This window comes from Bos indicus x Bos taurus, chromosome 7 (genome assembly GCF_003369695.1).
Source record: "Bos indicus x Bos taurus breed Angus x Brahman F1 hybrid chromosome 7, Bos_hybrid_MaternalHap_v2.0, whole genome shotgun sequence".
Lineage (NCBI taxonomy): Eukaryota > Metazoa > Chordata > Mammalia > Artiodactyla > Bovidae > Bos > Bos indicus x Bos taurus.
This window is the reverse complement of record NC_040082.1, coordinates 29,986,451-30,002,514: the sequence shown is the minus strand read 5'-3', so window position 1 is coordinate 30,002,514 and position 16,064 is coordinate 29,986,451. Positions and strand designations below refer to the sequence as shown.

Sequence of the window (16,064 nt, the reverse complement as noted above, 5' to 3'; positions counted from 1 at the left end):
TCCTTTCACTTCATGGCAAATGGAAGGGAAAAGGTGGAAGCAGTGACAGATTTTTTCTTCTCGGGCTCTAAAATCACTGCTAATGATAACTACAGCCATGAAATTAGAAGATGATTGCTTCTTGGCAGGAAAGCTATGACAAACCTAAACAGTGTGTTAAAAAGCAAAGACCAAAAAAAAAAGCAAAGACATCACTTTGCTGACAAAGGTCCATATAGTCAAGGCTATGATCTTTCTGGTAGTCATGTACAGATCTGAGAGCTGAACTATAAAGAAGGCAGAACACCGAAGAATTGATGCTTTCGAACTGTGGTGCTGGAGAAGACTTTTAAGAATCCCTTGGAAAGCAAGGAGATCAAGCCAGTCAATTTTAAAGGAAATCAACCCTGAATACTCTTTGGAAGAACTGATGCTGAAGCTCCAATACTCTGGTCATCTGATGTGAACAGCTGGCTCATTGGAAAAGACCCTGACGCTGGGAAAGACTGAAAAGGCAGGAAAAGAGGGCAACAGAGGATGAGATGGTTGGATGACATCACTGATGCAATCGACATGAACTTGGGCAAACTCCGGGAGATGGTGAGGGATAGGGAAGCCTGCTGTGCTGCAGTCCATGGGGTTTCAAAGAGTCAGACGTGACTGGTGACTGAACACAACGAACAACAATGATGACATTATCAGTTTCTGCTCATAAAGTAGGAAGCCCAAAAGGAGTGAGGGAAGAGAGGTGGAAGCACAGGCAGAAGGACTTCAGTCCATTAAGAGGAAAAGTTGAAGACTGACAAGGGGTGGTGCATGTTCTCCCTCCCAATATCCACCTCCCAGATTCTTAGTCCCCCCAATCATTGTGTTAGGTAGATAGAATAGGGAAAAGGAGTCCAAAATGGCGGTGGCTAAAAGACAAGGAAGGGAAAAGCCCGAGAAAATAGAACAAAGGAAGGTCAAAGGAAGGTCCGAGGACCAGAGTGAAGACTTCAGGTAGAACAAACAGCACTCCTGGCTAAGCCCAATTTGCATAGGGCAGGCCCAGGTGGAGGAAAAAAACATATAAAAGGAGGAGCCAAAGCGCTTTCTCTCTCTCTTTCTCTCCTGCGTGTGTGCACTCTTTCTCCCTCTCCCTCTCTCTCCCCTGCGCGCTCCTCCACTCTCTTCTCTTCAAGTCTTTGGGTTGGCATGCTCTCACTCTTTGAGGATGGGTTCTCCTGCTATCTTCTAAATAAAATAGAGCTGTAACACTGATTTGCCTAAGAGCTATAACATGATTTGTCCAAGACCCGAGGGCTGCGACGCACCGAGGGCTTTAATGTCCGTCGCTCCAAATCTTGGTTGTGACCAGACAAAGAACCGAGGAACATACACTCACGTGACAATTGTGTTCCTTAAGAGCTAATTTTCTGAGAAATATGCATAGGCCTCAAAGATTCAGAAGGGATTCAAGATTGCAGGTAGTGTAGTTTTCCAATAAAGTTTGTATTTTTTAAAAGTAAAAATTATATTGGCTGCTCAAAGCCTTATTATTTCAAAATGTATTCGTCCAAGAAGACGTCAGGAAGTAAAAGGAGTGAAGTTGCTTTTTAGTTTAAAAGTAACTAAAATATAGTTGTCTCAAGTTTTCAGAAAAGATGTTTACAGTAGAGGAGAAAAATGAAGTTTATAAAAGCTTTAAGGAAATGTTTTAATTTTACATTTTGCAGTTGTTTTTAGAAATGTGTTTGTGCATCCAGACTCTCACAAGAATACATAAAGGGAAAGAGGCTCTTTTTCCCAAGGTCATTAGCCAGTGCTAGAGACATGGTGTCTGAGTGCACTTTGTGTATTTTCATAAACTGGAATTTGCAGGTTGTGAGTATGTTTAATTTTAAATCCTGTTTATACATTCTTTGATGAGTGAATGTTTGTGTCTTTTCTTAAATTGTTTTTATACAGAGTGATCATAATACAGGGTTTTGAAACTTCTATCTACAGGTAATGGCATTATTCATACATTTATAGAACCTTTTAAGTACTTTCTTGAATAATAAGTATAAATCAGTATTTTAAGATACGACACATGTTAACTTTCCCCTCTGGTGATATCTAAATCTTTGATTTTATTTAATTCAAGCATTATGATATTATACTCTTATTATGAATTTGAGAATGTTAAAGCCACTAGTCTAAAAGAACTTTTTACTTTTACTTTAGGAATGTATCTCATTGACAACAAATTGTTTTTAGTTTGGCAGCTGTAGAACCATCCATGATGCTCTTGGAAAATGTCAAGAGGCATCTGAAGCGTCCAGTGTGGATTAATGCTGATGTTCTTCCTGGTCCAAATGGAAACAGCAGAGTAGTGGATGCAAAACCTTTTATAGACACTGTGACATCCTTCTCTCCAGATGTGACGTTTTCCTTGGGTTGGACAACAGGATGGCATCCTGAGAAAGTCAATGAAGGTGATAATTTAAAATATGTGTTCCTTTTATACATTCAGATATAAAAATAATACCTTTAATACAAAACCAAAACCACGTTCTATAAACCCAAGAGCCTAATGGAGAGAAAGATCTGGCCCTAAAGATGTGTGTATGACTCTTCCTTCTGCTATTTCAGATAGATCTCGTTCACTGGCGACATTTTGGTCACCAGGCTCCCACAGAAAATATTTATTTGCAAGGTCTAGAATAACCAAAGCTGCCTCTTGACATTCTGCAAATTCTGAGTTGGTCTCTTTGTACTTGTAGAGCATTCTATACTCTTTTTTTCCTTTTCCTTTGAAGCAAACTCTCTCTGTTGGATGAAAGATAAAGAAGTGGTAATAAAATCTTTTTAAGTGATGTGGGCTGCCATCTATGGGGTCGCACAGAGTTGGACACGACTGAAGTGACTTAGCAGCAGTAGCAACAGCAAGGCCAGAAGTAGGGGGTGTGTGGCTGAAGAGCACGGATTCTGTTCCCTTGATCTTAGAAGGTCCTCGAAATGTAGACTGCTAGGAAAGAAGCTTGGTGCCCTCATGCCCTCAGGCTAGACAGAGCGTGTGGGAGGCCACGAGACTTTCCTCTCTGGGAAATTTCTTCTTTCTCTTCATGTACTCTTTTAGATGGACCTGATATTCGGCTTATTTTTCCTGGATGAAATTTATTACACTATTTGGATTCATCTTTTTCTTCATACATCCCTATTGAGTGATTGTCCAGTAAAATCACTAATTAGGGATCTAAGTCAGGGATCCAGTAAAATCAGATGCTCTGGGACACCTGAACACATGGTAAAAATAATTAACCAAGAAGATATTTAGAGTTTATGGAAATGTTAGCCTTTATTTTATGTTTATAGCATTTTAAAATTTACTTATTTGCTATTACTGTCTTTAGATGTAAAGTTTTAAAATCTAACATGAGATTAGAGTAACTGCTATCTGGTTGCGTAGTGACATTTAGGTTATAACCCCTGGACCAGCAATTGATATAATCGAGAGAAAAACGGTATACTTTAAATTTGTTCTATTTTAATTTTCTAATCATTGTATTAGTGTCAGTAAAGGATATAGCCTATAATTCAAAGTGTTTGAAGAAGGTAAACTAGAAATGATTTAATAGCTTCCATCCTGCTTCTGATCTCTTTTTAGTCACAGTTTAGTCTAACTCTGACTTTAATCTCAGGCTTGAACTGAATTAAACCATGTCTGGGTCTTTAAGTCATGTTGGTGTTGAATGTTTCCAGGCTACTTTTCCCCTGCTGGCAGACAGTCATTACCACCGTGTGCTTTATCTTCCCTTACTTCTTATGCTACAAATTTTAGGAAAGAGAGTTTATGTTTGTAGTAATGTAAGTAATAGCGTATGTTAGCAGCCCCTTTTTCTAATTAAAAAGGTACAATTTTCCAGATTTTAAAGGAAAGCAGACCTTTCCCTTCTTTCATGAGGAATTTAGCTACTATAGGCTTTTAGTAAATTGTTCCTTTACAGACCAATACTTTTTCAACCTACTTTTGATAGAGTTTAGGGGTTATTTTTAAAATATACATTTTTTTTTCTGAAGCTGTTTATAAATAGGCAGATATATTTTCCACAATGTCTAAACTTGATTTAAAACACAAAACACACATATAAAAGCCAATTCAAATACTATTTCTATTTTAGAAAAAAATGTGTAAGTAATTTGGACTAGTCCCCACATTTAAAAAAAAATTGAAGTTAATTATTACTTAAATAGCTCGTAAGTACCTAGCAACCATCTTTTTCCTGGAAAAGAAAGCTTAACACAAGTGGAAAATCTAAGTTTATAGAGTATATTAATGATGCAGAGCCTTAGAATTTTAAATTATATATATATATATAGTGCCAACATTTCCTTTTTTGTACTTGATAGATTAATCAATTCTTTTCTAAGGTTTCAATTTTTTTGCTTGATTTGCTCTCGTTCACTTGTGACATGACTTTAGATGTAATTTTTTTATCTGCATCCCACTCAAAATATTTTCCTGCATTAAGTGTTATACTACTTTCTCTGAATCCGAATGGAAATTTTAGTGAATTACCTATGAATTTACATATTCATATATAATTTAATTTTTATCCTTCCCTGGTGGCTCAGATGGTAAAGTGTCTGCCTGCAATGCAGGAGACCTGGGTTTGATCCCTGGGTCGGGAAGATCCCCTGGAGAAGGAAATGGCAACCCACTCCAGTATTCTTGCATGGAAAATCCCATGGTCGGAGGAGCCTTATAGGTTACAGTCCATGGACTTTCTCTGAATCCAAATGGAAATTTTAGTGAATTACCTATGAAGTTACATATTCATATATAATTTAATTTTTACTTAATTGACTTTTTAGGATTCTGGTGAGAAAAGTTACATTTCTTTCTTTTCACTTCAGGTTACAGTTGGACAATGGTGAAAGAGATGGAATATATATGTAACGAACTAAATCAGCCTGTAACATTTCCTGTCAGAGCAGCATTAGTCAGGCAGTCTTGTTCTCAGTTACTCTGGCTGTTGAAGCAATCAAACAGGTATGTGTAAATCTGACAGTGTAGTGTGTACATGTGAGTGTGTGTGAAAGATGAGAGTGTGTGTGAAAGATGAAAACTGGTCATACAGACAGTGTGTGAGAGAAAGAGACAGAAGGTGGACGCTGATCTGGCAGTGCTCCGACCTCCTCACTAGAATGAAGCTCCTTGATGAATCTTAATATCAGGTCTTTCACCTCCGTTCCGCACGAAACCTTTTGCATGTAATAGGTACCCAGTAAATGTTTGTCATTTTTTTCAATATGCTATACATTCACAAAAAGTTATAAGTGGATACAATAATTTCCCTTTGAATTCTGTCGTAATTCTAAGTCTTTTCCATTAAAAATTTTGTTATTTTAAAAATTAATTTTTTTTTGGCTGTGCAGCTTGTGAGATCTTAGCTCCCTAGCCAGAGATTGAATCTGTACCCTTGGCAGTGAAAGTACCAAGTCCTGGACTGCCAAGGAATTCCCCAAATTTTGTTTTTTTATCATGTCAAAAAAATATGTTGGACCATGTATTAAATATTATAAAGCTACAGATAGTAAAACAGTTTTGATACTATGTTTTTTAATAGGCTAGTCAATAGGACAGCAGGGAAAGCCCAGAAATAAACTCAGCTCTATCATGGAACTTAGGATAGGAAAAGGCTGGTATTTCAGATCATTGGTGTAAAAGTTCAATAACTTGTATTGGGACAGGCAACATTGTAGGAAAAACAAAGTAAATGACCTTCCTTAATCTTCCTCCAAAATAAATTCCAGATGAATTAAAGACTTGAACACCAAACAATAAATGCATAAAGAAAACACAATTGATGATTTTTTTTTTGTATATATAGTTTCAGAATGGAGAAGACCCTTCTTGGTAAGGCACAAAACCCAGAAGCAATAAAAGAAAAGTTTGATACATTTGAATACATAGAAATGAAAAGATTCTGGTAAAACTGTCCTCAACACATATGTTACATCGTTGTAAACAATTCTAACAAACAAGTACTTATCACAAATCATCCAGAAAAAGACCCAGTTTGATAATTCACTATATTTTAGAGAATAAGGGAAGCATATACCCAAATATTAGAGAAATATCCATATTCCTGTGGGTAGAGTTTTACCTAAATGCTTTTTTCAGTTTTTATGAAAATAACCCTATTTTCTCACATTATATATTAATAAAATAAATTATATTAGCATTTTATATATTGAATCTTCCACACATTTACAGAATAAACTCTCTTGATTGAGATTTATCATTCTTTTAAAGTCTGCTGAATTTTATTGCTAATATTTTAGTTAGAATTTCAGCATTTTAAAGTGAGATTGGTCTGTAGTTTTTTCTTTGTCAGTTTTGGGTATCAATATCATGGACATTTCATTAGGAAAAAACTAAGGACCTTTCTTTTTACATTTCCTAGGATGTTAAAAATAACATTCAAATAGCCTGTACATGAGTTTGAATAAACTCAACGTTGAAACCAACCTGATGCTGAGTGTTAGAGGCTCAGTCGTGTCTGACTCTTTGTGACCCCATGGATAGTAGCCCACCCGGCTCCTCTGTCCATGAAATTCTCCAGGCAAGAATACTGGAGAGGGTTGCCATTCCCTTCTCCAGGGCATCGTCCCAACCCAGGGATCGAACCTGGGTTTCCGGCATTGCAGGCAGATTCTTCACCGTCTGAGCTACCAAGGAATATAAATATAATTTTTATTTTATTTTTCATCGACTGTTTTAAGGGTGACTTACTGTCATAAAAATAATTTTAAACCTGCAGAAAAGTTGCAACATCTCCTTTACCCATGTTCCCAAATTGTTTATCCATTCTTTCTTCCTCTATCCTTCTCTCTCCCCCATCTCCTTTTCTTTTTTTCTGTTTCTTTTTTCTGTTATGATGTCTCATATCCTGAAGTCCTCCAGTGTAGACTTACCCACACAAGAATGCACTTCTGTATTTCTACTATGTAGCCTCCCAACCAGGAAATCAGCATTCAGGCAAAACTGCCCCTATAGTCTCCAGATCCCATTCAAATTTATCAGTCATTCCAACAATCCTTATTTCCTTGTGGTCTATGAAACTCTCTAAGAACATGCATTGCATTTAGTTTGCATCAGTCTCTTTCAAAATCCTTCCTCAATTTTTCCTTTCCTCTCATACACGTAACAGTCTTAAAGACTATAGGCCTTTTATTATGAAAAATATCCTCAGTCTCAATCAGTTCAATATTTCCTCATACTAGATCTCAGGTCTTGCATTCTTGGCAAGCTAATCATGTACTTGTCCCAATTCCCAAATCAGTCACTTCTTCAAGGATCCCTTCTTGATTATAGTAGCAGGTGGTATTTAGAAAGCAAAATCTGGGATTTTAGTATAATCATTGCTCCTAGAGTGTCAGTGCTTCCAGGACTGTTAAGGATAGGAAAGAATTCTTAAGCAAGACACAAAAATCATTAGCCATAAAGGATATGTTTAAGTAATTTGAACACATTAAAACTTGGAAATTCTTTCCATCAAAAAACACCATGAAGAATATGAACAGGTTAGGCAGAGTTGGGGAATATTTTTGTATATCAAAAGGGCTCTAATCAATTTATAATGAATTCTGTATTCTATTGTGTGCACATCAGAGTTCGTCTATTATTGAATATTTGGATTATTTCATGGTTTTGTCTATTGCAAAAATTGGTGTTGTGAACATTCATATATATATATATATGTACATATATATAAATGTGAGCACACACATACATCCTGGTGCAAATGTGCCTAAAGACTATATCAGGAAGGAACTTCTAGAAATAGAATTTCTAGGTCATAGGGTGTTCATATTTTCAATTCTAGTGGATACTGCTATTTTCCAAAGAAAATGAATAAACTGTGGCTACACGTTTCAACTTGAATACATTTCACAAAAAATATTCAGCAAAAGAAGCAGTACCAAAAATATTACATCCCATATGATTCCACTTATATAAAATTTATTAACAGGCAAAAATTAAGCTGTATTGTTTAGGATGGATATACAGGTGGTAAATAAAGCATGAAGATGGCAACTGAAAAGTCTAGGCTGTGAGAACTCCGGGGGAGAGGCGAGGCTGTGATGGGGCTCTGATATACAGGTGTCTCCTAAGGTGCTGGCAAGGTTCTTTTCTTGGTTTGTGTTGTGTTACACTGGAGTTCATTTTATAATAATTTGTCAAAATTTACATTTATGTTTTATGCATCTTTTCCTATATGTGTTATTTCACAGTGGAAAGAGCTTTAAAAATGAAACCTGAGAGGTGATTTGAATGAATGCAATTTAAAATACCCTTAGGCAATTTTATTTTTCCTGTTTTAGTTTGTATACCATAGTGGGAGGTTTAAAAGAGGCAAAACAACACTGGAAAGCTCTTCTTTTAACCTAAATTCATATCTGTCTTTTTATAAGGTTTGTCTCCATGGTGCTTGAATAAAGTAATAAAAATGCCATTTTAGCAAAAATATGTTTTTAGAGTAATTCTTATTTTTTTCCTGTGTTCCCCACTGTAGTTTAAAATTCTTCTGGGTTTGTCACATAATACTCTTATGGAGCGAAGTCCAAAGTACTTTCCTTTGTTACATTTCCAGAATGGTGTTATCATCCTTAAGGAGAGTAATGTGTCAGTATAATAACAAGAATATATATATTGGTTAGACAGTTTTCCCATCTTTAGTAGAACAGCTGCTTTGGAGATTTTCTCCTGGATTCTGACATGCTTATGAGGAAAATAAATATGAAAATACTTAAAGAGATTTGCATTTCTCTAAATTCTAATAAGAACAGTGTAATAGTAATGTCACCGGAAGAAATGAAAATATATGATTTAAGAAGCATTTGAACTTCTGAGCATATTCTTACATCCATAATCAATCTGCATATATTATTATTGTTTTTTGACTCCAGAAATAGATCTAGGTTTATTCTCTTTGGCATTCTTATATCTCTTACAGAAACCCCCAGAAGGGATAGCAGGGCCACTTAGAAGTGGACATGAATGTTGGGAATGTCAGTGACAATTGTATCTCTTCACTGTCCCTTCCAGTCATGCTTTTGACTCTGGCCTGGCTACTGAAGAAACCAGGTTAGAGCTGTGGTTTTGTGTAGGGAACGGATTCCTTGATCAACAACACAGTCTCCTCTGTTCTTTTGTCCAAAATTGGGCCTATTTACAGAGCTAACCATTCTGGGTTTCTAAAGTCATATGAGGGTTACCTAATTTAGGCAATAGTGATGTGAATTTTATTCTGTCTAGTCCCTTTGATGTTGATGAAGGAATGAAACAGGAAAATACAGTTCCACCAGTGCTAATTAATTTTTCTTCTATGTGAATTTGGGTTAGAGACAAGTGAGAGTGACTGTGTTTAGGCTTGTTGGAATTCTTCATCACTGTTTCTTATCTTTCTCTATTAACTATATAATTCTGTTTTGTTTTGATGCAGGTACAGCCTGACCATTTGGACTGGAAAAAATGATAGCTATTCCACTGAAGATTTACTTTTTATTAGAGATCATTTTGACAAAAAACGAGTTTTCTATGACATCTTGGAACCACAAAACCATGAATTTAAACAAGCCATTGGAATCAAAATTAATCTCTAAGATGAAAATTCTGCTAAATTATTTCATGTTTTGCTTTTTCAATCCTTCTTTGTCTGATCTGAATTAATTATGATGATTGATTTATGTTCCAGTTCATCCAATCAAAAAATACTTATTGAGGCTTACTCTGTTAGGCTTCTGTCCTTATAATACTGTACCTACCTACGAGATTTGGAAAGAAGAGATTTCACTGGGCCTCATATAATAATGATTTAGGAAAATGAATCTTTAAAACCATTAATAAAAATATTTTGGTGTATTGAAAATAATTGAAAAAATCCACGTGTCATACAGATACTAAATTACATGTTGGTGCTAGCATTACAGAGATTCCATAAAAATATGCCATCCTCTTTTCTTTTCCCTGGAGAACTAATTATTTCAGAGACTACAGAAGAGAAAGAGGGCTTTAAAAACGTTTTTAACTTTCACAGGGTTGAGCAGTTTTCTTATAACAAGATCAAGTCTATTTACTGAAAGCAATGAGGATTAAATTAGGATGTATCTAGAATTTCCTTATTGCTCAGAGCATCCTGACAGCCATATATTAATGTGTTGTTTTGTATTCTTTGTTTTGATCACAGTATCTTATCTAGAGTGAGCAAAATACTATTGGAGAGCAGAATTTTAATCCTGGTAATCTATTATTTGTTTTTCAAGATTTTCACCCACACCACCTTGTTCCAGGCCCTTGTTCTACTACTAGAATTTTAAAAATTATTTCCTCATGACTTCATTCCTCACATTACTCAAAGAAACGCTGGATAATTCTGCTGAAAAAAAAAAAAACTTTAAAAACACCTCTTTCTTTATGCCAAATCAAAAGTCTCTAGGGGCTTCTTAAATTCAACTTCATTGAATTTTACTCTTTCAATACCCTTCCTACTATAGTCCCACTCTGCAAGTTAATTCAGTGTCCTCAGCACAGTGCTTTGTTTCAAAAACGCTTACATCATCAGTAATCTCCAGATTTTTTTAACGATTACTTTTAACCGATAGTGTTCACTAATTGTGTCATCCATTGTAGTTGTGTCTCCTTAGCTAGACTATGGAGTCCTTCATGGTGAGAGAACATTCTCAATTGTCTTTACAGTATCTGGCATAGTCCTGAGCAAGGTATTCAGAAAAATGTGTTGCTTCTTTGATTTATTAAAAAGTACTTTACCAGTGAATGCCCTAAGATATGTAATTTGTCTTTTATCAACCATTTCCCCCAGAGAATAAAATAGTGCTGTGCAGAGAAAAGAGCTTGGGTTTTGAATTCAGATAGACTTCCCTTACAGCCCCACCTCTGTCCCTTACTAGCCATGGGTTTGAGGAAATATTTAACCTCATTGAGTCTTGACTCCTTCCTGTATAAAATGGGGGCGGGGGCCAGGGTGGAGGATGAGGATTCTCTTGTAAGGTTGTTGTGAAGATTAAGGGAGATTCTTGAAATGGAAGCATGTAGCTCAGCGCTCGTCTCATAGCAAGTGCTCAACAGATAGTCCCTGTTTATTAGACTTACGTGTGATTATACCCATTGTAGATAGACAAAAGTAAGAGATATAACGTGAAACATTGTACACGTGCAATACTTAAAGAAAATGATCATATTCTACTTTAAATTTTAGTACAACTGAATATGGTGCTATTGGTCAAATAACACCTAAAACTTCACTTTCTATGGTTGTTTGCCAAAAGCAAAAGGTGCAATTTCATAATTATAACAATTGTAGCAAAGAATAACTCTTAAAAACTATGGTAAAAAGTATTGTTTACATTATAAATGTTCTAAAATGACCATGCTTAGCTTTCACAAAAAAAGTTGAATTTATAAATGAACTACATTTAAGTTTAAAATAAAATTCATTTGCCTAGATTATTTTTACTGTTTATCTGGTCCTCAATAATATTTTTAAAGTATTAATCTTAAAGCCAAATACCTTTATATTGCGAAATTTATCAACTGAGTGTTATTTAGATTAAGATTTAAAACTGTATTTTAAAGTGTTCTTGGGAATAAAAGGGCTTCCCAGGTGACTCAATGGTAAAGAATCCACCTGCCAATTCAGAAGATGCCAGAAGTGCTGGTTTGGTCCTTGGGTGGGAAAGATAACCTGGAGGAGAAAATAGCAACCTGCTTCAGCATTCTTGCCAAGAAAATCCCACGGACAGAGAAGGCTGGCGGGCTACACTCCATGGGGCCCCAAAGAGTCGGACGCAAGAGCACCCACAGCAGCAGGAATAAAAATTTTATATAAGAGAATTATAAAATTTACTCTGCTGAAAGTAAAATTTAAATGGATTATGGTCCATATGGAAAAAAGGATAACGATCCCTCCTTCACACCCTACACAGATAATAATTTGAGTTGGATCTTAGGCCTAAAAGTGAAAGCTAAATCTATAAAGCATTTAGAAGAGAATAAAGGAGAATGTTTTCATGATTTTAGGCAATTATTTCTTTCCATTTTTAAATTTCAGCTTTACTGAGATAAATTGACACATAAAATTGTAAGGTATTATTATTAAATATTTGGGAAGAAGTTCGCAGGTACAAGTAAATGATTTAATAACACCTGTTTTTTTCTCTCCAGATTCTCTGATTTAATGTATTAAGATCCCATAGCATCCAAATGCTGTTTCTCAAGCCTGCAGAGCAATCCTCTCCCTAGAAAATGCTTTTGTACAAGATCCAATTGTTTAAAAAATCAGAGCTTTTAAAAGGAGAGTGGCTGATGGCCCTGTAACACTGATTTGATTGCTGAGCGACCAGATGCGTATTCGTTTATCCAGTGGGAAACTGTTGCGAGTTATTCAGAACAGGTTGTTCGTTTGCTTCTTTGTTGCAGCTAGGATTTTAGATTTTTCCTTGTAACTGAAAACCACAACAACAACAACCTAAATACCTAGTGAATATATAGAAAAATGAAATATTTCTCATTTTGAAATTTAAGGTGGGAGTCTACCTAGTATGAGCTTACTGTCTTATAAGTTCATGAATCAGTGCAAGGAATATTGTGTGTTAGAAAGATGAGAATAGTAGTGCTGAAGTGCTTTTTAATCTAGAAAATGAGAGTATAATGAATTAGTGGAACCAAGAAGAACTGATCACAGGTCTTGAAAGAAATGGGCAGGATCCAGGATGCTTGGCGGCCTCAGCAGCAGGAGTTCAGGGGCCTTGTTCCAGCGCCCCACCTCAGAGCCACTCTTCTAGTCTTCATTATGATTACATCTCTGTTCCTTGTACATCTGGACTGCCATGCTTTGGTCCAGAGACCTTAATTTTTCCAGTCACTTGTGTCTTTCATGAGGGAGACATGTACTTCAGGGCTCAGTAGGAACTCTGGGGTGGGGGAGCAGTGGGAGGAAAAGGGACACCTAATTGATGTTTGATTTGCTGAAGCAGGGCAAATAATTCAGAAATGATTTCTATCCCAAGGCTCTTATCGTCTAGTACGGGGAGCAAAAGTGAAAGCGAAGTCATGTCCAATTCTTTGTGACCCCATGGACTGTAGCCTATGAGGTTCCTCCATCCATGGAATTTTCCAGGCAAGAGTACTGGACTGAGTTGCCCTTTCCTTCTCCAGGGGATCTCACCAACCCAGGGCTTGAAGCCGGGTCTCCAGCATTGCAAGCAGACGATTTTACTGTCTGAGCCACCAGGGAAGCTCGAGCTACAAAGGAAGCCCAGTAGGGGGAGAGAGACTTGTAAATAGAATGTTGGATATTTGCTGTAACTCCTGTAATGGAACTATACTCCAGGTTGTGGCAAGAGACAGCAGTCTGTTCTAATTTGGCGAGAATACTTAAGTTGTGTTAAGTAAGATTCACTATGTAGACAGAAGGAATGGCCTTTCTGACAGAAGCACACGAGCAGAGGAACTCTTAAGGAGGAAAAACTTGTTCAGAAAAGTTTTTGTGCAGGCACTGTATCTCAAAGCTGAACATTTAGGCAGGGGCCAGATTAACTATTCAAGCTAAGGAGTTTGCTCCTTTTCTCTCAAGCTTAGGAGGCATCATGCCATTTTAAGCAGGGCTGCGTTCTCAGTTTTGAGTGTTACAAAGATGACTCCAATGGCATGAGAAGGGGCCTTAGAATTCTTGAAAGGAGATGATGCCTTGAATTAAGGCGGTAGCAAAAGGGGATGGGAAGGCTCAAGACAGAGAAAGGTTAAGGAAGAACTTTTAAGACTCTGTAAACTAGTTGAATAAGAAGTATGGGGGAGAAGGAAGAATCTAATAATACATATGCTGGGCTCGTGTAACAGAGGGTCAGGAGGAGCCACTGACCCAAACAGGACAAGACAGAGGCTAGATATTGCTATATTTCTCAGTGATTTGTTGACATTGCTACTTGATACCAATTTGGAAAGAAAAATAAAAACCCCATCTTCCTGCCTCTGAACTCACCTCTCATCTACGGTCATACCACACTCAACACAACCAATCTCATCTGAACTCATCTCCCATTCTGACTTTAGGAAGAATGCTCTTTAATTCAGGTTTCCAGGTAGTGCTGGTGGTAAGGAATCCATCTGCCAGTGCAGGGGATGCAAGAGTGGAGGGTTCAGTCCTCAGGTCAGGAAGATCCCCTGGAGTAGGAAACGGCAACCCACTCCAGTATTCTTTCCTGGAAAATTCCATGGACAGAGGAGCTGGTAGGCTATAGTCCATGGGGCTGTAAAGAGTTGGACGTGACTGAGCTCTTTAATTCTATCAGTTTCTTAAACAACTACACCCACTCCCCAGTAACTGCTACTTTACTACATATTTTTTAATTATGTCGTAATTTTAACCAACAAAAGCTACCCCATGGTCTAACCATCAGAGTAGAGAGAAAACAGGCAAACCTTGAAAGGTGCTCACCCAACCTCCTGTCCTCTAAGGGAGGCTCTTCTGTTTCTATGCTTCTGCTCACAAAAGGAACCAGTCTGACTAAATCAGGCAGTTGCGTTGTTCTGGGTTTGATTGCTGCTATAGAATCTTCATAAAGGCTGGTCATTGCCCCTTTCTTCTTTATCCCTTTCTTGGGGTCACATAATGTAGTAAGAATTTAGGAAATTTAATTGAAGTATTTACTGCGAGAGTCTGTTGCCACTTTGTGAATTCAAGAGCTAATCAAAAAATTCTGAATTAAAGTTGAAGGGTGTGATCTCTTCACAGAGCCTGTTGAGCTCTGTCCCTAAGCCAAGGTTTCTATAAGGTCTTTCATGACTTCCCTGGGGCTTTCTCCTGGTGCACGTCCTCTGCTAGACTATGATTATTTTATGGGTTTGTGTTTTGCCCTCAACTGTGCTGTTGGGGGAGAGGTCATTCATCATTTTTGTATGATACTTGGTCAGAACAGGCCCTTAACAAATGATGGATGAATGGTTGATGGATGACATGAAACCTCAGCAATTCTCTTAGATCAATGGTTCCTAAAGTGTGGCCCACAAACCCCTCAGTGTCCCTGAGATGCTTTTAGAAGGGAGATGAGATCAAAACCGTTTGTGAAATTGCCCATCTCACCGTGTTGACATTTGCACTGATGGCAGAAAAAAGAACATTAGGTTCAGCTGTTGATACCTGGTGTGCTGTGTGCTATGCTTAGTCACTCAGTCGTGTCTGACTCTTTGTGACCCTGTGGACTGTAGCCCACCAGGCTCTTCTTGTCCATGGGGATTCTCCAGGCAAGAATACTGGAGTGAGTTGCCATGCCATCCTCCAGGGGATCTTCCCAACCCAGGAATCAAACCCAGGTCCCCCGCATTGCAGGTGGATTCTTTACTGTGTGAGCCACCAGGGAAGCCCTTAGTATGAATCAAATTCATGGCATCAACTATCAATCATAATCTCCACTGCCCTACATGTTAAAAAGAACACAGGAATATCATCAGTGACTCAGCAATAATTAGTAATGTCAGTAAATCTTGATCCTGAGTACATATCTTTTTAAGATTCCATGTGATGGAATTGAGGTAGGGTACAGCTCTGTTGTACTGAAGTTCAGGACTTGTTTTATTTATTTATTTATTTATTTATTTTTTTTAGGGTTTGTTTTAAAGAAAAGCCCTTGATGCAAACTGAACCAGCCATTTTTTTCATGGAAAAAATATTTACTTGAAAGAACTGACAGCCCAGTTACTTAGTCTTGGGTAACTGGCAGATATTTTCTCAAAAATGAACAAAGCAAGCTTGTCACTTAAAGGAAAACAACTGACGGTATCTGCTGCCAATGATAAAACCCGAGCTTTTACATGAAAAAATGGAATTTAACTCAACTTGAACCATCATGCTGAGCTTGATAATTCCCAATACTTAAGGACTTTGATACCAGTGGTGATATTAATAAATGTTATTTTTTAATGTTGCATAGTGCAGTGTGTCAACACTTAGAATATCTGCATAACTCAAGGAATCATTGTTTTACAAATTACTAGTGCATGATATTATAAGGTCTTGCTTGAATAAGGAATCCATTCAAAG

General features: G+C 37.1%; 1 protein-coding gene across 2 annotated transcripts in view; it reads left to right on the top strand.

The window, feature by feature from the left end:
• FAM151B (family with sequence similarity 151 member B) overlaps window positions 1-11,476 on the top strand; it is a 34,090-nt gene extending 22,614 nt beyond the window's left edge. Inside the window, exons 4-6 of one of the 2 annotated variants that reach the window (XM_027545719.1) lie at window positions 2,218-2,435; window positions 4,858-4,993; window positions 9,453-11,476. In XM_027545719.1, the coding sequence (XP_027401520.1) occupies window positions 2,218-2,435; window positions 4,858-4,993; window positions 9,453-9,612 (514 nt within the window). In that variant the 3' untranslated portion in view covers window positions 9,613-11,476. The remainder of the gene's footprint in view (window positions 1-2,217; window positions 2,436-4,857; window positions 4,994-9,452) is intronic. The other variant, XM_027545720.1, reaches the window with a different exon arrangement.
• Window positions 11,477-16,064: the final 4,588 nt, after the last annotated feature.